Raw genomic sequence first — 23616 nt, 5'->3', positions numbered from 1 at the left:
ATACTTCATATGCCACTGCCTGAACCTTGAATTTAGGATTGACCTCACCCAAATGACCTGCCGGTTGAACCGCGATGCACCTCACTGATTACTGCCTGCATCACCTTGGTCTAATGATGGATTACACTCTTAAAATGGAATACATATACTATAAATTAATTGCCAACACAAGCCTTCATCAGCCTACAAACAAAGACAATGTAACTATGCAAACTTCTGCAGTTAATCCAGGATGAACTTCAAAGACATTAGTCATTAATTTTACAGTTCATAAAAAATCTTTGTTTAAATACAGGTCCTTAACACTTGCTTAGTTCACTCATTTTAAACCATGACTTGCACTGCAAATAAATATCTAATATTGTCATTATATTCATGCTGTTTAACCAGAGGGTTTCTGGCCCCCACAATGAGCCTGGTTTCTCCCAAGGTTATTTTTCTCCATTAATCAACATCTTATGGAGTTTTGTGTTCCTTTGTGTTTCGGCTTGCTCACTGGGAATCTAAACACATTTATTATTTAATTATTTAGTTATTTTTATACACAATTTAAAATTATATTTAATCAAACTACACAATGATGACTCTTAAGACTTTATAGATATTACAGTTTCATTTTCTGTTAATGCGTGATATTCTGTAAAGCTACTTTGAAACGATGTGCGTTGTGAAATGCGCTATACAAATAAAAATTACTTGACTAGGTATTACCTACTATGGCATATACAGTAGTATTATGTATTATGGTGTATAGTACTATGTACTGTAGTATAACCATGTTTATAGTTCTTTTTTTAGACATAGTCCGATGGTAATATAATTTTTTATTTTTTGGATATGTTCCACAGCATGGTCATTTTTTGATGACAACATGGTCAGTGTTTAAAAAGACATGGTCCTTGGTAATACCATATTTGTTTATGCTAAACCAACAAACCCTTACAAATATTTTCCATGGTAACCATAGTTCTGCCACAACACCATATGTATCATAATTATTGTTTGGTAAAACAATAATGAATTAATATGAGATCTGTTTCTAAATGTTTGAGAAGCTGTAAGCGGATTTATTATTAGTAGTATTATTACATTGTTTTGATAACAATTGTAGCTGATACACAATGTCCACAGTTTTATTATGATAACTTTAATTGTGAAAAAAATATGCTATTTGGAGTGAAAGTATGGTTACCATGTTGATTTGATGCTTTTCAATAGCAGACCATTGTCAGTGGACTGGTTGACCAGAATGGTCTTTTCTGATGCAGTTGATTGACCAAGCAAGTTAGAAGCCTCAAAAGGATGGGGACACCCCTGTCTTTCTTTGGATAATGATACATGATGTCAAAATCTGTTTCCTGTAGCTTTTTAATTTCCAATTAAGTTACTGCGGCACTTTTATCTATCCACAAGTGTGACAGCACTAACTCATGGCCTTTTATTGCTATTTTTATCAATGATAAAGACTGATCATTGAAATATGACTCACAGAACAAAGGCTGGCAAGAGGGTCCAATTAAATTAGCCAGAGCTTGATCTGAACCGTATATCACATAAAACCGTCTGATATAATTAACGTGATTAAAATAATGGATGGCAAAGCTTTGTCTGTTCCCTGACATAGAAAGACTGGGAGAGAAAATAATGCACTGGGACAGAGAGAGGAGGAGCAGGTTTTTATCTAAGAGCTTGGAGGAGATGATGTAACTTTTTAAAAACAAATGAAAAGTCACTCAAACATTGGCCATGAATAAGTATGAAAAGTTGTTTTTCCCTTAAAGTCAACATGAAATCAAAATTGACCCTATCTACTTTCTGGATGCCCTTTCGTGGTCTTAATGTGTGATTTTTACTATAAATCAACTATAAATAAGCCTTTGTTTGTAGATTTTTCTTAAAACACAGCAACATTGGCTCAACTAATGACATGAGTTTTGGGCGGAGTTATCTCTTTGACTCACCAATGGCATAAAGGGGAGTGTTTTTTGCAATTAAATTAGCAGAAATTACATAATTCGTCTCTCAAGTTCTTACATTTGGACTAACACTGTCTTGTTCCCCAAGTATGTTTTGACCTTGATGACTCTTCCCCAGACTGCTTAATTACAGCTTGAGCAATGTGGAACTCAGTAATGACAATCCCTCCCTCTCTGCATGAGGTAAATGTGTTTCTGCCTGTGCTATTTAGCAATCATCATTTCATCTACATGACTCCTGTGTCCAGGGAGAGAGAGCAAGCCATTGTGTCTGATTTGTATTGCTAATTTTCTTATGAAGACCTGCTGGAAGACATGCCAGAACGTGACCTGCATGATGCTGGCCTTCTGCCCCTTGAATCATACAATATCACTCCCACTTTCCTGCTGAAAAGACCAGCATAGGTCAGCATGGTTTTCTATTGATCTGGTTTGGTGCTGGTCTAGCTGGTTCTAATGAAGTGGGGCTTACCATGTTGGGGACCATTATCCAACACAGAACATACAGTAATGCAAATTTTTTTTTAACTGGGTTGTATTTAAAGAGGGTCAAATCTAAACAGAAGATGACAAAATATGTAGGATGTCCTATTTTTACAAAGTACATGATGCATATTTTATTATGGGCCTTCTAGGACCTCTTAGAAAAATATCTTTGACTAAACTAATTCTAATGCATGAAATTCAGTCATCTAATCGTTTAGCGATGGCGTGTTGGTGACCATAAAAATGTAGATTACTGCAGAAGAAGCCAACATTGCATTACAATGACTCTTTTCCACGCTTTTAATTGACTATATCACAATCCAATGTGTCTTTAAGCAGCTTGGAAAATTCTAGAAAATTATATCAAGCCTTTTGAAAATTTGCTAATTAGCTTCTGATAGGAGGTGCACTGATTTGTTGTTCCTGGGTTCGGGGCGGCGATCATAGCCAAGCCACCCCCCCCACCACCCCGGTTCCTTTCTTCCCAGAGATGCACGATGAGCTGACGAAGTCGTGGAGGGCACGTTACACTGCCCAAAACCGACTTCCTCAACCTGTGCCCGCACAATGCCGCCACCTGGCAAGATCAACCGGCACTCCCCTCCAAGGCCTGTAGGTTGACGAAAGGCTCACTTTCTCAATGCCCCATCTCCCAGATAGGCCTATTCAGTGACACCATTGAGGACTTCGCCCAGCAGTTCTTGGCTGTGAAGAAATAGATGGAGGCCATCCAACACATCTTGCCCCGCCACGGCTCAAGTTCCTGCACCCCATCTGCTCGCCGAGGGCATCCCCTGCGGCGATGAAACCCCAAGCAGCTCCACCCCAGCCCGGGCCCAGCTCTCAGCCCCAGCGTAGAGCTCACTGCAGGAGGCTGACCCCCCCCCCATCTCATGAACCACCAGAGACGTCTGCCAAGGAACTGGTGTTCAGACCAATCCATCCCCCGGAGGAGGGCCAGGTGGAGAATCTTTTGTTTCCTTTTCTTTGTCTGCCACACCCCCAACGGACTGCGGTACCCACATTGTCACAAAAAAGCAGTTTCCTCACTCTCTTGGGTCATTTAGCCCACAACTGCCGTTCTTACTGCGATCAGACACAGAGCACTGGCAATCGGGCCGGAAGGTGGTGAGGAGTCTAGAGGTCATCTCTACAGAACCTCCTTCTCAGTCGCCTACCTGCCCCAGGCCAGGTACGCGGTGCAAGGTAAGTGTTTCGAGCCTCTCCTCAGCACAACCATCTCGAGACAAAGCAACGCTCCCCGACGTGACGTCGCCTGCTCCACCCCGCCGTGAGGCCTCACCTCCAGGTATGTCACACGTGATCGTCCCCTTAGCTCCCCTCGTCCGGAGCTGGGGGACGATCAAGTGTGACATACCTGGCAATGGGCACGCAGCCGCAGGCTCCTGGATAGGGCCGCAGCTGGGTTGGCACATCAACTGCCTACAGTTGCTGGCTGTATTTCTTGCCCTGCGCAGATTCCTGCTGCTGATCCACTCAGACAACACAGCGAGAGTAACGTATATAAATTGCCAAGATGTCGTTTGCTCTCGTCTCATGTCGCAACATGACCGCCATAAAAAAAAGCCAGACTACAGTGTGCAAGTGCACACGGGGACAAATATTTTTCTTTTTGGAGAAATGTCCTCTGGTCTAATGAAACTAAAATGTAACTGTTTGGCCATAATGACCATCTTATTTTTGAAGGAAAAATGCTTGGAAGCCGATGAACACCATCCCAACTGTGAAGTAGGGGGGTGGCAGCATCATGTTGTGGGGGTGCTTTGCTGCAGCAGAGACTGGTGCACTTCACAAAATAAATGGCATCATGAGGAAAAAGAAAACTGAAAAAGTGTGTGCAAGCAAGGAGGCCTACAAACCTGACTAAGTTAAACCAGTTCTATTTGGAGGAATGGGCCAAAATTCCAGCAACTTATTGTGAGAAGCTTGTTGAAGGCTACCCAAAATGCTTGACCCACGTTAAACAATTTAAAGGCCAAAAATACTACCAAATACTAACTAAGTGTATGTAAACCTCTGACCCACTGGGAATGTGATGAAAGAAAGAAAAGCTGAAATAAATATCCTCTCTACTATTATTTTGACATTTCACATTCTTAAAATAAAGTAATGATCCTAACTGACCAAAGACAGTGGATGTTTTCTAAGATTAAATTTCAGGAATTGTGAAAAACTCAGTTTAAATACATGTAAACTTCTGACTTCAACTGTATATGATTCCAAATTTAGCCATGAACTAAAAGCCACAAATATCCTATTTTGATTTCATAGCTTCTTTAACTTAGCACAGTTGTTTATGTAGGATATCAGATGTACAAGATGGTCTTAAGTCACTACAAACAATACAATAAAAGGAAATCAAATTCATATACTCAATCCAAACAATTCGAATAAACAAATTCAAACAATACAATTGGCAAAACAAACTTACTTAACGCATCCTAAGGAAAGGACTCAAAGGACATGGTTGGGTGTCCATTCAAACACCCACACCTCACCAATGCCAAAAGAAACAAAGGAAGGAAGTGAGGTCTACTTATAGACCTTGACCAAGGGGTGTATGGGTAATGTAGTGCACTAAATGTATTAGTGTAGTTTGCTTGGAATTGTGGGATATGGAGTACAAATATATATATATATATATATATATATATATATATATATATATATATATATGGGGAAAAAAGGAAACAAATTAAAGAAAAGGGCCAAATTCGCAACAGCCGCCCCCAAATACAGTCATGTATTTGCTATTACTCATCTATTTCAGGTAATGGAATCAACTTAGCAACTGGACGTACATACATCTTTACATTAATAACAATCTCAGCTACTCTGACACGCCCATCCTGACTAGGTAAGAGACGTACTACCCTGCCAATGCGCCATGATGCTCTTGGAAGTTGAGTATCAATAACTAACACGACAGCAGGGTCATTCAGATTAGGTTGTTCTCCATTACATTTTTGACGGAGCTGCTGACCTGGTAAATAATACCTAATAAAGGATGTCCAAAACTGGTCAATGAGGACCTGGCTGTGGCGCCAAGATCTGCTTCCAAGGAGCTTAGTATGGTCATAAATCACCTGAGGTAGAGAATAATCTCGCAGCCCCATGAGGAGGAGATTTGGAGTGATCGGGTCGAGGTCTGAAATGTTTGAAGAGGCGTAACCAAGTCGCTTCGAATTTAACACTCCTTCAAAAAAAGGAAAAAAATTAAAGAAAAGGGCCAAATTCCCAACAGTTTATCATCATGTGAAATTAGTGATTCACAAAAGCACTGATTCACCTAGTGCCTTGGGAAACCTCAGCATTATGCTGTTTAATGCAGGTCCCTTCTCAGAGATTTGGCAGTCTCTTTACTCAACTCTAATTCAATAAGTTAACTTGTTGTCTTTTGTCTGTTTCTTGAGTAAAACTGGGCTTTTATTAAGCTTGAACAAAGCACTTGGTGGAGCATTTACTGTAAAGAGAGAATGAAAAAGAGGTAGACCTACAGCATGTGTCGACTCTCAATAAGACCATAACAGAACTCTACTGCTCCAAGATTGATTTTACACACCTTGTTTGCACTATGGATCAGTGGTGCTGAAGTTTAAAGTATTTTCACAGCTAATGAAAGTCAGTGAATGCAGCGGTAGTTCCATTAATGTCACGGTTAACGGAAGACAGAGTACCGCTAGCTCTTTTGGCAAAGGAGTGTAAAGAGAGGGAGTACACTACTTATGAAACTCTAGAGCCATTCAGTACTGCACCTGAAGATGCACAATGCTATTCAATAAAGGCCACCTCTTATTCAGAAGCAATATTGCATCAATGCATCATATTGTGTAATGGCATACTCTAACACTTGCAATCAAAGATTTCCGTGAACTTTGTAGACATACTCAAAAAGCCGAAACATGCAAGAACACTGATGCATTTCAAAATGTTGGTCAATAGTCTGCATTAAATTCTCAGTGTTGCCGCAAGGGGCACTAAAGCTGACATTATTGTAAACTGTCTGCTTCAATGGTAAGTCAACTACTGTCCTGGTGAAGTTTGAAGAGAATGTTGCTAAACAAGTAATTTTAAGTCAATATAATTTTAGCATCTAAAATGAAACTATATTGCACCCTTTAGTATCGAGGATTGTTAATGAAAAAGTAATGCAACAACATATAACACGTATGTTTAACAGGACTGCATGTTGACAATGCGATGGCCAAGCACTCAAGTCCGTGTACTTGTGTTAAGTATTTTTCTGGGCTAGTGTTCACTAAGCAAAGCTCCCTCAGTCAGCCCAAACTATTTATGGAAATTAGGCTGCAAAAACAAATCGCCACAGGTATGATGTCAAACCATGAGGGCATTAACAAATGACTTTGTTTGCCCTTATTAAATACGGTAGGGTTTTTTATTTTTTCCTCACACAAAGAAGTTAGCAGTCATAGCATAGGTAATTTACATTGAAAAGTAAAAAATGTCAAAATGGCAGTTTATTATAAAACAGAGCACGTTACAGAAACCGAGACTACCTGTAGGAGGTGGTCTGAGCTCAGTTCGCATGAGTGAGAAGCAACCTGTACTCGGGTCTGCACTTGTTCAGGTTGTAAAATAACTTGCGCATGTGTCTTCGCCGATTTAAGCATGACAACATCATCAGTTTCACAAACACACACACATATGCACCATAAGTGACAGGGGAACATAAGCAGCGCTGCAAATTCATTTCTTGCAACCAGCTGTCTCCTCAAAAGCATCAGAAAAAGTCGCCTTCTTGACATGCATACCTGCTGAATTTTGGCATACGATGCACACATTTACTCTGGTGTGCATAGTGACACACAGATATTTTGTCCTGCACTGTGTTCTCCATCATCACCCTGGAGAACCCAACCAGGGTTTGACAGAAACATATACAGTCTGAAACTAGACCAACATAGCAGGGGGCGCCAGAAACAATCGCACTCAGAATCGGTCCAGAATCTGTATGAAAACCACCAAAGGCAACCTGGTTGGTATGCTGAAATCAGTAATGTTTTGACAGCGGCAAAATGTTTTCATCCTTAAAAAGTTGATGGAAAAAGTGGTAATCGGTCTACGAATGGCTTACTCGTAGGTGTCTCTACACATTTAGCTATCATTGGAAAAATATTTGAATATACTGTAAAACAAAAATACACACTTCTTAAAATTAGGCCTACTGTAGCAGAAACGGCCAGTTTAATTCTAAGGGTCAGAGAAAGGGTGGAAAATGGTCATGGAAAATTAAGTTATGGCTGTTTTTGATGATAAAAACCTTGTCTAAGTGCATTGCAGGGAAATTAAGTACTATAGACTTGTAAATTATGGTCTCTTTAAGTATCTCTGTAGAGCATTTTTGTGTATTCTGTTTTGTATATGATTTTTGTGTAGGATGTTTATTTAATATATTTCTTATAAAGCATTTAATATTAATATCTGATTATTCATGTACCTACCTTTGGTGTTACAGCAAAGCAGATTTCAACAACATTTCCTTTATCTCTCTCATGCCCCAGTCATCAAGGCAACAGGCTGGCTCTGTCTTATAATTTTATACATTTACTGCTGTTTTTATAGATATTTCTATGATCTGGAGTTAGATGCACGGAGCCTGTGTCAGCATTATAGTGTGACTGGTGGGTCTCGGGTGAAAAACATATTTATGCTTGTTTTTCGCACGTTCGTTTATCTTCTCCTGTTTCTCTCATCTCAGCACAAACTAATGGCCCTTAACACTTAATTGCAGTATCAAGCAAACACACACACTTTCAAATATGAAGGGGGCAAATCTCTACAGGGAAGTGACTGCCTCAAATAAACAGCAGTTCATTTGGAGTGCAATGTGATGGTTGGTGGAGAATGTTTTGATGGCAATACTTTTGACTGTTCCAGGATGGATTTTTTTGTCTATTTCTGCTTGCACTATGTTGACTCCACTTACTCTAAATGCAACCTTTTATGCTTTTATGCTTATTATCACAGTAAGAATAGTCAACATAGTGCAAGCAGAAATAGACAAAAAAATCCATCCCATAGTTCTGCAGTCAACCCAGCTCCAGTTGCTACAAACCAGAAACATGCCTCTCGAAACCTGACTTACCACGAGCAGGTGGCACAGAATGAGTCAGGGGCCATTCAGACAGGAGACATTCTTACATTTAAAGCTGAAGTATGTAACTTTTCTGTGTTTAAATACTTTCTCCATCCCAATTTAATATAGAGACAACTTTTAGTTAGCCATTCATATGTTAATTCTATCGAAAACTGTACCTTTAAGCTATGAAAATTGCTCTGTTAATTTTTAGCAACCCGCTTATGGCGTAAGTTGGGGGTGGAACAATCTCTTTGTTTGATCAACGGCAGAGGGGGACGTGATCAGAAAGCAATGTTTATTTTTGCAATTCCGTTTGGTTGTGCTAGTGGTGCACAAATGACATATTTCAGCTTTAAAAACAGCCAGAAGGGGTGCAACAGAACACAGGGGTCTCAAAATAAATTTGTAAGTAATTTGGTAATCTTCATGTATTGTATGCATTATGTTCAATGGAAAAAAAATCCTATTATATTTTCTGATATAAAATAGCTCTAATAACAAAATTAAAATAGTTTTTGGTTGGAGGGGTGTTAGCTCATCCTTAATACTGTCAGTTGGAAAAGCTATTTTGTTGTTTTTGTTTGTTTGTCCTGTGTTTAGTCATTTTTTTCCAAACAGTTTTATCAGGGCCAAACTGCTGAACACTTGACAGCACGTACCAGACAATCTTTTCCCGGTTTATGACTATTCAGACATTTTTCTGGACATTTTAGTCGGAGGCGCAGCTGTGTTGTACAACAGCGCTATGAAACGCAAGTGAGGGAAGCAAGACAGAGCTGCCGAGTATTCATCTAGCGAATCAACGCTCTCTTCCTAACAAAATTGGCGAACTACATCTCCTCATCCATACAAACAAGGAAATTTCAAACTCTGTTACCTTGTGCTTCACAGAAACCTGGCTGATTGAAGCCATTCCAGACAGTGCATTACAACTTCTGGGCTTTCAGCTGTTCAGAGTGTGGAGTTATTGTGGCGTTATGGGGAAAACGAGAGGGGTGGAATATGCCCTTAAATCTGTGAAAGTAGGTGTACAGATGTAACAACGTTAAAGAAGATCTGCTATCCTAATTTGGAAGCACTCTTTATCAACTGTGAGCCTTTCTACTCACCACGGGAGTTTTCCTCATTTATTCTGGTGAGTGTTTTCTTTTCTCCTCAAGCGTGTGTGAGCACAGCGCTGCAACAGCTGGCTGATCAGATCACAGATATGGAACAACAATACCCGGACTCACTTATTATTATGCTCTGCGATTTTAACAAAGCCAACCTCACCCATAAACTGCCAAAATACAGACAGCACATTACATGCCCTACCAGGGACAGAAATATCCTGGATCACTGCTACACAACATTAAAGGATACATACTGCACTGTCCCTAGAACAGCTTTGGGACTCTCTGATCACTGTCTGGTTCATCTTCTTCTGACCTAGAGGCATAAAATAAAATCAGCTAAACCTGTAGTAAGGACTGTAAAGAGAGGAGCAATGAAGCAGAGCTGGAACTACAAGCCTGCTTTGACTGCACTGATTGAAGTGTTTTTGAAGCTGTAGATACCAATTTGGACAAGTTCACAGATACTGTGATATCATACATCAGTTTCTTTGAGGATATGTGTATTCCTCCTAGGACTTATTTAATGTTCAACAATGACAAACCAGAGTTTACAGCAAAACTCAGGCAGCTTCATCAGGCCAAAGAGGATGCTTATAGATGTGGGTATAAAATATTGTACAATCATGACAGAAACACACTTGCAAAAGATATTAGAGTGGCTAAAAGAAGCTACTCTGAGAAGCTGAAAAACAAGTTTTCAGCTAACAACCATGCATCAATGTGGAGAGGCCCGAAAGACATTACTCACTACAAGACACTATCCCCCATACACTGGATGGAATCAACAACAGTCTGACGACCTGAATGTGTTTTACTGTAGATTTTAAAAGCCCAGTCTCACACCCCACAGCCACTCTGACCTTCACTTCACTCAAACATCAACACCTCCTGCAACCACCCTCCTCCTGCTCCTCAAACTGCACTTAAGATCTGTGAAGAGGACGTGTGCCGGGAATACCAGAAACAAAAGAAAAGGAAAGCAGAGGGCCCAGATGATACACTTATCTATAATACTGTGCTGACCAGCTGGCCCCCATCTTCATACAGATCTTCAACAGATCACTGGAGCAGTGTGAAGTTCCCTGCTGCTTCAAACGCTCCACCATCATCCCTGTCACAAAGAAGCCCAAAATAACAGAACTTAATGATTACAGTGCAGGCCTGTCGCTCTGACATCTGTGGTCATGAATTCATTTGAGAGACTGGTGTTAGCCCACCTGAAGGACATTGCTTGACCCGTTCTGGATCCCCTTCAATTTTCTTATCGAGCAAACAGGTCTGTGGATGATGCAGTCAACAAGAGATTGCATCATATCCTGCAACATCTGGACAGACCAGGAACATATGTAAGGATGCTTTTTGTGGACTATAGTTCAGCTTTCAACACCATCATCCCAGCTATTCTCCAGACTAAACTAAACCAACTCTCTGTTCCCACCTCTATCTGTCAGTGGATCACCATCTTTCTGACAAATAGGCAGCAGTTAGTGAGAATATTCACTTCCAGCACATGCATAATAAGCACTGTTGCCGCACAGGGATGTGTGTTCTCCCTACTACTTTTCTCCCTGTACACAAATGACTGCACCACCAAGGACCCCTCTGTCAAGCTCCTGAAGTTTACAGATGAAATGGCAGTAACCGAGAAGTTACTAGTTACTTACATGTAAAGACATTTTATATAATGTCCATTTAATGCTTTACTGTTCTCCCATAATATTATGTTGTCTTTGAATTATGTTAATTGTCTCAATAAATATTGATAAGTAATTTGATTTAATTAATAAGCATAAGATTTTCTTATTTTGTAATTTAATGGCAGCCTTAATATTTACCTATTATTCTCTCTCTCTCTCTCTCTCTCTCTCTCTCTCTCCCTTGCAGGTGTGGCAATGTGGCGGCAGTATGGAGGTTCTTCCATGTGCTAGGGTTGCGCACATTGAACGTACAAAGAAACCGTACAACAATGACATTGACTACTATGCCAAGCGGAACGCACTTCGGGCAGCAGAGGTCTGGATGGATGAGTTTAAATCTCATGTTTACATGGCCTGGAATATCCCCATGAATGTGAGTCAGAGTTTGAGCAATCATGAACACACAACCTCATTTGTTGAGTCTACACAGCTAATGGTTAATGGAAAATGATTGCAGAGATTAATTTTGTCCTGATTAATTTACTTGTGTGTCTTCTACGCAAGGCACAATAAACAGTATGAGATTAAGTTTGTCAACTTTTTACAGTTGGTTCTAATGTTGTCTTTAGCACACAATTACTGCAGCATTGTCTTTGCATTACTATGCTGAGTTTCAGACAAATTCCCTATAAATATGGTAATTGTTGCATCTCAATTCAACTGGATATCCCATGTGTGTGTTTTTAATAGGTTCTTTATGAAAGGCATTTTTGTATCTTGAAATATCAAACATTACCCTTAAGTTATGAATTTAATTTAATTACTCATCGTGATCTGTATACATTTTATTTTTCTTCCTGAAAGGAAAATCAGAGCATTGAAAATATAATTTAACTAGAGCCAGAACTTAAGTTATTAAACGATTTAATTAAATTGAAATGTTTTAGGAATGGCCTTGGACCATAAATTAATGAGAGACTTTAATTCTTAACAGCTATATTTTAAGATAATGTTTTAATAGAAAGCATGTACATTATAGCCAAGTATACTTTTTTAGTAACACATGTTCATATTGCCATGGTGTTAAATTCCACTTTAGCACATTCCTGTTTATAATACAATAGTGCCCACACAGTGTTTCTGATAGTACTCATCAATAATAGGTACTGTATTTAAATGCTTTTCAATAGTACGTAAAAATGTTTAAAGGAATTGTTCACCTGATAATGAAAATGTATTATATGGCATCATTTATTGACCCTCGTGTTTTTCCAAACCTATATGACTTTCTTCTGTTGAACACAAAAGGAACACTTTTGTGTTCCACGGCAAAAAATAAGTCCTATGGATTTGGACCAACGTGAAAAAATTCCATTGACTGCTTTTACAATTTTGGGTGAAATATAGTTTAAATGACGAACTTACTACTAAAAGTAGCATTGTGCGATTTAGTTTCTGAGCGCATTAGCAGAGGGTTTTTGAATATGTCATGCTGATTAGAAGTTTTTTGCCCAACCGCTATCAGTAATTAAAAAATGTTTGCATATTAGCAGCTCCTAATGAAAGAACAGTCACAGTCTCTCCCATGACTGACATACAGTAAATGCTGACACACTCCTCTTTAACTCCCTGAAATATTTCAGACAGATTAGTCAAATCAAGTCATTTTTATTTGTATAGCGCCTTTCACAACACACATTGTTTCAAAGCAGCTTTACAGACGATCATGCACCAACAGAAGATACAAAGTTTATATCTGTAATGTCTTAGTCATCATTGTGCAGTTTAATAAAATATGTTTGCGAATTGTGTTTAAAAATAAGTAATTAAATGGTAATTGTGTTTATAACCCCAGTGAGCAAGCTGAAGTTGTCTGTGGCAAGGAACACAAAACTCCATAAGATAAATATCCTTGGGAGAAACCAGACTCACTGTGGGGGCCAGTTCCCCTCTGACTAACATCATGAATATAATGCCAATAGTACTTATGTATAGTGCATTTCATAGTTTCAAATTATTAAACTAAGTAAGTTTTAAGGGTCAGTGTTTAAACAAATATTTTGTATGAACTGTAAGCTTAATGACTAATGTCATTGAAGTCTAGAATAACTGCAGAAGTTCATCAGATGATAAGAGCAAGTCATTTGTAACTCTGATAAGTGCAGTCTCTGTACAATGATGAGGCCTAAATCCTGACTGAAATTGTTCATATATACTATTTCTCTGTAGAAATTAACATATCTGGGAGGATACTACCTTTTCTAGTATTTTTGACATAAACGGGAGATTTGAAATTGGTCTATAATTAGCCAGTTCTTAGGGATCAAGTTGTGGATTCTTAATAAGCGGTTTGATAACTGCCATTTTAAAGTTTCTTGGGACATGTCCTAAGGATAACGAGGAGTTAATAACATTAAGAAAAGGTTTTGAGATTACAGTGAAAACTGGTATTTTAAGGTTGGTATTGGTTTGGTGGTGGTATAGTGGGTTAAAGCACATAACTGTTAATCAGAAGGACACTGGTTCGATCCCCACAGCCACCATTGTGTCCTTGAGCAAGGCACTTAACTCCAGGTTACTCCGGGGGGATTGTCCCTGTAATAAGGGCTCTGTAAGTCACTTTGGATAAAAGTGTCTGCCAAACGCATAAAATGTAAATGTATTGGATCTAACAGAAATGTTGTGTCTTTTGATGATTCAATATGTTTTGTTAGCTCTTCATGATCTATGATAGCGAAGGATTGAAGTTTCACTTGAGTAAAATAATGAGACAATGTTTTCTGAGGTGCTATGACAGATGATTACATAATTCCAATTTTATTTCTGATTATTTCAATTTTATCAGTAAAGAAATTCATGAAGTCATTACTCTTGTGCTGCGACATAATATCTGGTTCAGTTGAGGCTTTATTCCTAACCAATTTAGCCACAGTACTGAATAAACACCTAGGATTGTTGTGATTATTTTCTATGAGTGTACTAAAATATTCGAACCTGGCATCTTTCCATTCACCACGGAATACCTCTAATTTTGTATTCTTCCACTTGCTCTCCATTTTCCTAGCTGCTCTCTTGAGAGCATGATTGTAATCATTGTACCATGGTACAAGGCTTTTTTCTTTCATTTTCTTTAATCGAAGGGGTGCGACAATGTCAAGAGTGTTATAAATGACTGTATTTATATTTTATGTTATTTCATCAAGTTCTTCTAGGCTTTGGGGTTCACTGAGTGTATGAGCTATATCTTGAAGATTATTAGTGAAGTTATCTTTAGTGGTCGAAAGAATAGTTCTACTTGAACAATAACGTGGTGTAGATTGAGTAACATTAGCTGATCACAGTATACAAGAGACAAGGTAATGATCCGAGATGTCATCGCTCTGCAGCAGAATGTCTATATTATTAATAATTAATAATATTATTATTATTATTAACTATTATTAACATCAACTCCATATAACAGAATTAAATCTAGCGTATGATTATGGCAATGAGTTGGTCCTGTTACATTTTGTCTAAACTCAAGAGAGTTTAGAATATTGATAAATGCTAACCCCAATGTGTCATTTTCTTTATCACATTTCTTTAACAATTAAAGCTCTATCTACAGTAACTACAAGATCTGATAAAAAAATTTGCAAATTCACCAAGGAAATCAGAATAAGGCCCTGGTGATGTATACACTATAGCAAGGGTAAAAGACAGCATAGTTGTTTTTAATTTATACCTATATGTGTCACATTAAGTATTATTAGTTCAAAAGACTTAAATTTATATTCTGTCCTCTGAGTAACACCAAAAACTTCACTGTAAATTGTAGCAACACCTCCTCCTCAACCCTTCAGACGAGGCTCGTGTTTATAACAATAACCTGGGGGAGGAGATTCATTTAAACTAATATATTCATCAGGTTTAAGCCAGGATTCAGTCAAACCGAGAGCATCCAAACTATGATCTGCAATAATTTCATTTACAATTAGTGCTTTGGAAGAAAGAGATCTAATGTTTAGTAGCCCTACCTTTATATGATGTTTATCTTTAAGTTGTTTGTTTTGTTAAATTTTTACCTGAATACAATTTTTCTAAATGATTTAGGGACAGTTTTGTGTTTGGTAGCTCGAGGAACAGACAGTTTCTATGAGATATCTAGGAGATACAGTCTCAGATGTGTTGTAATTTATGTGACCTGTGTGACGTCTCAAGGCAGCTAGCAGATGTTCGGTTTAACCAGTTTGTCTGCTTCCTGACCTGGGCCCCAGTTAATCAAATACTATCATTATTAAGACTATTACCCAAATTACTCCATCCCTGGAGGGATGGAGTCTGTCTCTTTTTGGCAGGTCAGGTTTACCCCAAAAACTCTTCCAATTGTCTATAAATCCTACTCAGACATCCAGCCATTCAGTGACACTAATCTACTATAAATCTCGTCACCACGACGAGCAGGGAGGGGCCAGAGCATATTACAGTGTCTGACATCGTATTTGCAAATTCGCACACCTCTTTAACATTATCTTTAGTGATTTCCGACTGGCGAAGCCGGACATCGTTAGTGCCGACATGAATAACAATTTTAGAAAATCTAAGTTTAGCATTAGCCAGCACTAGTAAATTTGATTTGATGTCAGATACTCTGGTACCTGAAATGCATTTACCAATAGTTGCTGGAGTCTCTATTTCCATGTTTCTTACAATAGAATCACCAATAATAAGGGCTCTTTCAACATGATTCTCAGTGGATACATCACTGAGTGGGAAGAAACGATTGTAAACCCTAACAGGATCGGGAGAGTGGTGCCGCTTTGCTGAGCAAGTATGCCACCGAGACGTCACACAAACGCCCTGCTGCAGGGGCTCTAGAGCCGGAACCAAAGTGTATTTTGCTCTCTGTACTGCCCACATCCGAAACAGTATCTACCGGTTTCTCTTTCTCACTGACCTCCACTAGCGTTCTAATGCGTGTCTCTAACTCATTAACCTTCTCCGTAAGCCTGACTAATTCCTTACATTTATCACATGTGAATCCCTTATTGCTGATGGAGGAGATGAACAAAAAGCACTTTAAAAGAGCAATAAAATAGTTTGTATGACAGATAGGGACTGTTTGGGGCTCCCAAGAGCGACCCCAAGTGTCACTACATCGAAACAACATCTTGCTCCCTCCATCAGGTAATGGAGGTTATGACAGTAACCAAGACATTTCAATTTCAGTCTGTTTCTCACACAAATCTTACATATGGCTTTAGAAGACATAATGTAGAAGACTACTTCTATGGAGCTTTTTTTTGTTGTTGTTCTACAGACCTTTGTCACATTACGCTCTCATTTTAAGGAATATGGCAGCTTGGAGACTATTCAAAATGTTTTATTTTGGGTTAAATGGAAGACAGAATTTGTCGTAGTCAACTCACAAACTACAAAGTGTTTGGCTTGTTGTTTTTTACCAGCATCCCAGAAGGGGTGCTCTGTTAATTAGTGCATTTAAATTGTTTTGCATAAAAATCGTGCCAGCTAAATGACAACTAACTGTTTCTTTTTGTTTTGCCAGAACCCAGGAGTGGATTTTGGAGATGTGTCAGAGCGTGTAGCGCTGAGAAAGAAAATGAACTGCAGGAGCTTTCGCTGGTACCTCGAGCATGTCTATCCTGAGATGAGAATCTACAATAATACCATCACTTATGGAGAGGTAATACAGACAAATCAACCTTTTATGCACCTTTTAAACCAATAAAACCTTTGATGGAAAGGTTTAAGCTTTTTACACACTGTTAGTTTAATGTCTCTATGCTACCATGAAAAATGGGAGGAATTTATCTGTCACATTACATTTTAAAAGACACTTTTGTTTCAAAGTTGCTACCTAGAGCATTTAGAGGTGCTTTCAGTAATGTTTTTGCTCATTTCTAAATTTTAAAAAGAAATAAATAGTAATAGTAGAATAGTATTTTAAAGTAATATATTAGTCCTGAGAGGAAAAAGCTCCTTTATCCCATATATTCAAGTAGAAGAACAGACTTCTAAGGATTCTTAAAGATTTGTATGCTTCTAATATTGCACATATGTTACATATTTGATGCTTTCAGTGCATTGATATTTTATGATGTCCATCCAGTTGTTCATAGTGTAACAGTTTGAGTACACTTTACAAACACATATCTATGAAAACAACTTAGATTACACTGAAGTATGAGTAAGAAAAATTTGTAAGGTAGGGTGCAATGGGGCTAAAGGCACACCGTAAGGAAAATTAGCTTTTTTTTTTTCAATGATTTCATGGAAGAGGAAAATTTGTAATTTCATAGTGTCAAACAGGTGTTTAGGAAAGTGCCATTGTTGTTTTTGACGCTATTTAGGGTTTTAGGAGAAAATTAAATCAAAAGAGCCTTTTACCCTGTGGAGCCTACTAATTGTACCCTACTAAAAAGGATAGACTACTATTAAAAGTGATGCTTAAGATGCAAGTCAAGTACAAAGCCAAGTTTTTACAAAGTTATTTCATCCAATGGTTTCTTTTCAAAGTGACTTGGAATATTGTTTTATCCCATCATATGCAGCAATGTTCTTATGATGGCCATATCATGTGAGGACAGCAATTTGTATTTTTAGTATGGAATGGTACAAAATTGTAGAAATACAGCAGAAATGTAAAGATAATTGGTCTCCATGGAAACAGTGTTGCAAGCATTGGGATTAGCTCCAATTTCCTCATAATGAGATTTAACGAGGCCCTTATTAGCTTTAGAGTGTGTGTGGGTAGAAGGAGAGAGAAGTGTGTGTGTGTGTGTGTGTGTGTGTGTGTGTGTGTGTGTGTGTGTGTGTGTGTGTGTGTGTGTGTGTGTGTGTGTGTGTGTGTGTGTGTGTGCCAACTTGTGCGTGCATTGGATTCAACAGGCCTAAATCTCAATAGAAAAAATGAGACCTGCATTTCTACATTGATCTGTGCAACAGCCAGGGTGGAAAATCTATAGCGATATTCGTATAGCTTGTCTCTGAAAATATCCCTGGTAGACCACAGATTCCACATATCTCATGTTCTCTCCAGTATTAGGTTTTATGGATGGTCGATGTTGTCATCTCACAAATAGATTTCCACTGGCAGAGCCTGTGTGTGTGCATTTATTTTCAAGCTGTGGAGAAGCACAATTACTACAGGCTGAATTGGGCTATTTAATGCTACTAAAGGCCAATCATTTGAGTGTGTGTGTGTTTGCAGCATCCAAGAAAAGCTGGTTCCCCTTCTGTCGCTCACTCAACGTTGTGTCGATTGAAGCAACATTAGGGGTCTTTCTTGAAGGCCTCAGTTACCTCTGAACTTGAGAAAAGGCCATGAACATTGGCAGACAGAATTTCCATGTCCCTCCCCCGGACATACGTTATAAAAGGAGGGAATCGTGCATCTGTCCATTCAGATATTTTCTTCGGAGCCGAGCGGTTGTGCAATCAGCGAACTGAGATCACTTCTGTTCCACTCACCTCAGCAGAGCATTTGCTGTTGGATCTATGTTGCGTATCAGCGGCTTTCTCCTTCTCTGCACGCCAGTGAAGCCTTTGCCCCTGGGCGCTTCAACAGCGCTTCTGAATGAGTATATTTTCTCACAAAAGAGTATAATTTCTCTAAAAGAGCACATACAGCAGGCGTTGAATGTCCTTTTCAGGATGCGTCTTTTTAAAGATGCCCTTCAGTCTCTGTGTAGTTCCTGGATGCGGTCGATATCTCTCTGCTCCTGATGGTCATAGACGCTGCCTTGTGTGTCTGGGCCACGATCACACTGAGGTGGCATTTGTGGATGGTTCTTGTACTCACTGCGAGATCTTAACCATGGCAATGCTGCGGACATGGCTTGCCATCCTGAAAAGGAATTCCACTCTAGCCGCCCCCCACATTGCTCCTTCTTCCCACGGGATTGAGGATGACCCGGCTGGCGATGGAGGCGATTTGGGGATGGCAGTGGGCTCGGTTTCACCTGGGAAATCCCCACGAACTGGCCATTCTGACTACTCCCCGCCGAGCTGGATGACGAATTCGCTGCTGCATCGGAGAGTGTCCAGGCATCTTACGCGGAAGACTCGACTGGGCTGCCGCCTTCGCCTTGGCCCACCTAGTCTGAAGCTGATGCCTAGATGGCCGACATGCTTGCCCGGGCCGCGTGAGCATGGGGTTGGACTGGAACTCTCCGTCCTCCCCTCAGCCCTCCTGACAAGACACTTGGTTACTCGGGCCGGGCGCCGCTCACAGCCACCGTTCCAGCGTGAGCCATGCTCTGTCTGCTCGCCGAGGGCATCCCCCTGCAGCCTCTAAATGTCAGGCAGCTCTGCATCAACCTGGGCCCAGCTCTCAGCACCAGCGTTGAGCGCCCCACAGGAAGCGCATGCCCCCTGACTCTCTGACGTCCTCGAAACCCGGAAGGCTCCCAAGCGTTCCTGAGACGGATGACCCAGGGAACGAGATGTTCGCTCCGGAGCTGGTAAGCAGACCACTCCGTCCCCCAGTGGAGTGCAAGGAGGAGAATCTTCTTTTACCTTTATTTCTTTTGCCGCAGCCTGAAGGGGGTGCTTGGGAGCCTTCCGGGTCATCATTCATTTTATTCTCAATAAAAGAGCGTGGAGCTTGGATGCGTTCGACAGCCAGGGTTATCATTACAAAGTCCTCCCCTTAGGCCTGTCCCTGTCCCCTTGCATCTTTACAAAGGTCGCAGGTGAAGCCCTTGCCCCGCTAAGGGAAGTGGACATCCGCATACTCAACTACCAAGACGACTGGCTCATTCTAACCCACTCTCGAGAGTTACTGTGCGCCCACAGGGACCAGGTGCTCAGGCACCTCAGCCGTCTAGGGCTTCAGGTCATCTGTGAAAAGAACAAGCTTGACCCTGTTCAGAGCATCTCTTTTCTCGGCATGGAGTTAGACTCAGTCTCAATGACAGCACGGCTCACCAACGAGCGCGCTCTGTCAATATTCAGGTGGCTCGCTCGCTTCGAGCCCGGCACAGCGGTTCCTCTAAAACAATTCCAGAAGCTCCTGGGGCATATGGCACCTCAGCCACAGTTGCGCCGCTCGGGGTACAGCACTGGCTACAGACTCAAGTCCCGAGATGGGCATGGTGCACACCGTATGACAATCAACCCTTCCTGCCATCCCGCCCCGGTTCAGAGCATCTCTTTTCTCGGCATGGAGTTAGACTCAGTGACAGCGCGCCTCACCAACAAGTGTGCACAGTCAGTGATGAAATGTCTCACCTTCAGACACGAGTCCTGAGATTGGCATGGCGCCATGGCACATACCGTGTGTTCATCACCCCCTCCTGCTGCCAGACTTTCAACCCCTGGACAGATCTCTGTTTTCTGCAGACAGCAGTCCCCTTACAGCAGATGTACGATGCGTTGTGGTCACCACAGACGCCTCAAAATAGGGTTGGGGCGCCGTGTGCAACGGGCACGCAGCCGCCGGCTGGCTCTCACAGGGGGACGCATTTCCCCCTGTGAGCCTACTTGCACAGGTGCTGTGCAAGGTCAGGGAGGATGAGGAACAAGTCACTATAGTGGCCCCCTATTGGCCCACGCGGACTTGGTTCTCATATCTCACAGCACCTCCCTGGCGAATTTCCCTGAGGAAGGACCTGTGTGTATTTTCTGCAGTACGGTCCCCCTCTTGGTGGACCCGTGTCTCCATTGGGTAGTCCCCTCTGCCCCCTGGTCGCTGTGTTAGTAGTAACTCCTCCCACCGTACCACTTCCACATGTGGCCTGAACCCCCCCCCCCCCAACAACTGCCTGCCAGCACCTACATCAGCAGTTCATGTACACGGTTCAGCGCATGGCTTGATTGAATAGGGACCCCTAGTATCAATAGTAACCTAGACGTATTTTATTCTCTGTGGAGCCTATGCTGTAGCCTCTTGTGTATTGAGAGAAAATGGCTTACTTTCTTAAATAGTTATAAATAAATATAAAATACATTATATTGTGGATACAAAAGTATTTACTATAGAACATAAAAGTATGTCAAAATTTATGACATTTTGGTACAAATCATTACATGTTGCCAGCCTTGCAAAAAAAAATAAAAAATCAGTCAAATACAGTATAGTTGCTCTTGAGTTAGGAGATACCGCTTGTCAGTAAGTCGGCATAATGTGGCCAATCCTAGGGACTGGATCTTTTGACAGCAACATGCCAACTTTTCTTGTGATCAACTTATTATCTCAGGAACATTTACCTAAGATGACTAAAACATTTTTGTAAGTGGAATATTCCTCACATTAAGCCACCAAAATGAATAAAAAAGTACAAATATCTTCACGCTTTTTATAATGTTTATAAATGTTTTATTCCATTATCACTGGGATAAAACATGTACAAATGTTTTTTTAACTTTATGATAAGCTGATAATAAATATTAATGATATTTATAATGTTCTCAATTCACCCACCTTTGTTAGGTGAAGGTAATTTTGGACCCTGTTGTTTGTGTATCTATGTTGCTCTTACCAAAATCCTATTCCTTCACATTGAAATAGCAATGTTCATTTCACCAAATAAAAATGTGCTTGATTTAGGTAGCTATGTTTTTTTGTATGTATTTTTCAGGTGCGAAACAGTAAAGCCAGTGGGTACTGTCTTGACCAGGGTTCAGAGGACGATGACAGGGCGATACTCTACCCATGTCATGGCATGTCCTCACAGGTTAGTGTGCTTTCACCTTTATTTTTTTTCAGTCATCATTCTGTAATCTATGCAGAGCCTTAACACTGTCCTATCCTATCCTTTTATTCAGAAAGGCACCCAAATCCATTGGATACAAAGTTTCCTTCTGTATTTTTGTGACTGTTAAGACTTGATGTGCTTCTGTGGTAATTAAATTACCCACAAAGTCCCATCTGAACTTGTTTTATACAACAAAACGAAGTCCCATCTGAACTTGTTTTATACAACAAAAAGCGTTAAGAGGTCCTTTCTCTATTACTTGATAATTGACACGGAATGGCTTTTGTTGGTGTGTGTGTGTGTGTCAGTGTGTCAGTATATTGGCCCCAGGCGGACACATTGCAAAGGTTCCGCCATACTCCAACCAGTGTTTAGAGCTGACATGGAGCTGAATAAAATGCCGGAATCTAATGTCAAACCAGAAAATCTGTTAATCGCGATTGAGAAAATGCATTAAACATTGCATCTGTTAACGTGTTAACTTTGACAATTAAGAGTTATTTGTCTGTTCAACAAATAGTCTTAGCTAAGATTGGTGTAGTATACTAATGGCCAAAATCTGGACACACTTGACTGAATTTAATATTGAACTACTGTATTTCTCATAAACTTAAAGATCTTTTCATCTAAAACTTTGTGCTTAGTAAACAAAATCAGTTGTGTTCAACCTATTTGGATTCTTCAATGGTTAATTCTTAAATTATTACATTTGGTTTAACCTGGATATAAATTCAGCAAATAAAGAAGCGTTCCTTTTTCAGGACACTGTATTTTAAAGGTAATTTTGTAAAAATCCAAATAACTTTACAGATATTTATTGTAAAGGTTTTAAACAATGTTTTCAATGCTTTTTCAATTAACCATAAACAATTAATGAACATGCACCTGTGGAACGGTCGTTAAGACACTAACAGCTTACAGATAGCAGACAAAAGGTCAAAGTTATAAAAACTTAGGACACTAAAGAGACCATTGTACTGACTCTTAAAAACACCAAAAGAAAGATGCCCAGGGTCCCTGCTCATCTGCATGAACATGCCTTAGGCATGCTGCATGGAGGCATGAGGACTGCAGATGTGGCCAGGGCAATAAATTGCAATGTCTGTACTGTGAGACTGTAAAGGATCCTAGGGAGGACACCGGACAACAGGTTCTTTCAACTCAAGTGAGTACTTTTATTTGGCTTTCACAGGGCGCCACAGTACGCCAGCTTCACAGTGGACGTCAGCTTCAAAATAACTTTTAGTTTTGCAAAAAGTTTCAGCTTCACAATAGACATTCGTCTCTAGAATACTTTAGGTTCATGGAACTTTCTGATCCAGACTCTCTCTCCTGACGGTCTGCTGGCTATTTGGCTCTTTTATGCCACTCTCCCCGTGTTCACTGTAATCAGAAACAGGTGTTTGGCATCATTTAGCTCAGGTGCAAGCGCCCTTACCGCTCTCTCTCTCTCTCTCCGGATGGACACTTGACCACTCCCCCGCTGCCACAGAGACGCCTCAGACAGTGCTACATTGAGACAGGAAGTACAGCTGATCGTCGTGGTAGACCATGTGTAACAACACCTTCACAGGATCGGTA

At 40.2% G+C, this 23616-nt stretch overlaps 1 protein-coding gene across 1 annotated transcript in view; it reads left to right on the top strand.

Annotated features, from left to right (window-relative positions):
- LOC127643277 (polypeptide N-acetylgalactosaminyltransferase 9) overlaps positions 1–23616 on the top strand; it is a 151738-nt gene that overhangs the window by 121728 nt on the left and 6394 nt on the right. Inside the window, exons 7-9 of the mRNA XM_052125946.1 lie at positions 11583–11768; positions 16884–17021; positions 21919–22014. Coding sequence (XP_051981906.1) covers positions 11583–11768; positions 16884–17021; positions 21919–22014 — 420 coding nt within the window. The remainder of the gene's footprint in view (positions 1–11582; positions 11769–16883; positions 17022–21918; positions 22015–23616) is intronic.

Source organism: Xyrauchen texanus, chromosome 4 (assembly GCF_025860055.1).
Source record: "Xyrauchen texanus isolate HMW12.3.18 chromosome 4, RBS_HiC_50CHRs, whole genome shotgun sequence".
Lineage (NCBI taxonomy): Eukaryota > Metazoa > Chordata > Actinopteri > Cypriniformes > Catostomidae > Xyrauchen > Xyrauchen texanus.
This window is presented reverse-complemented; position numbering and strand designations above follow the sequence as displayed.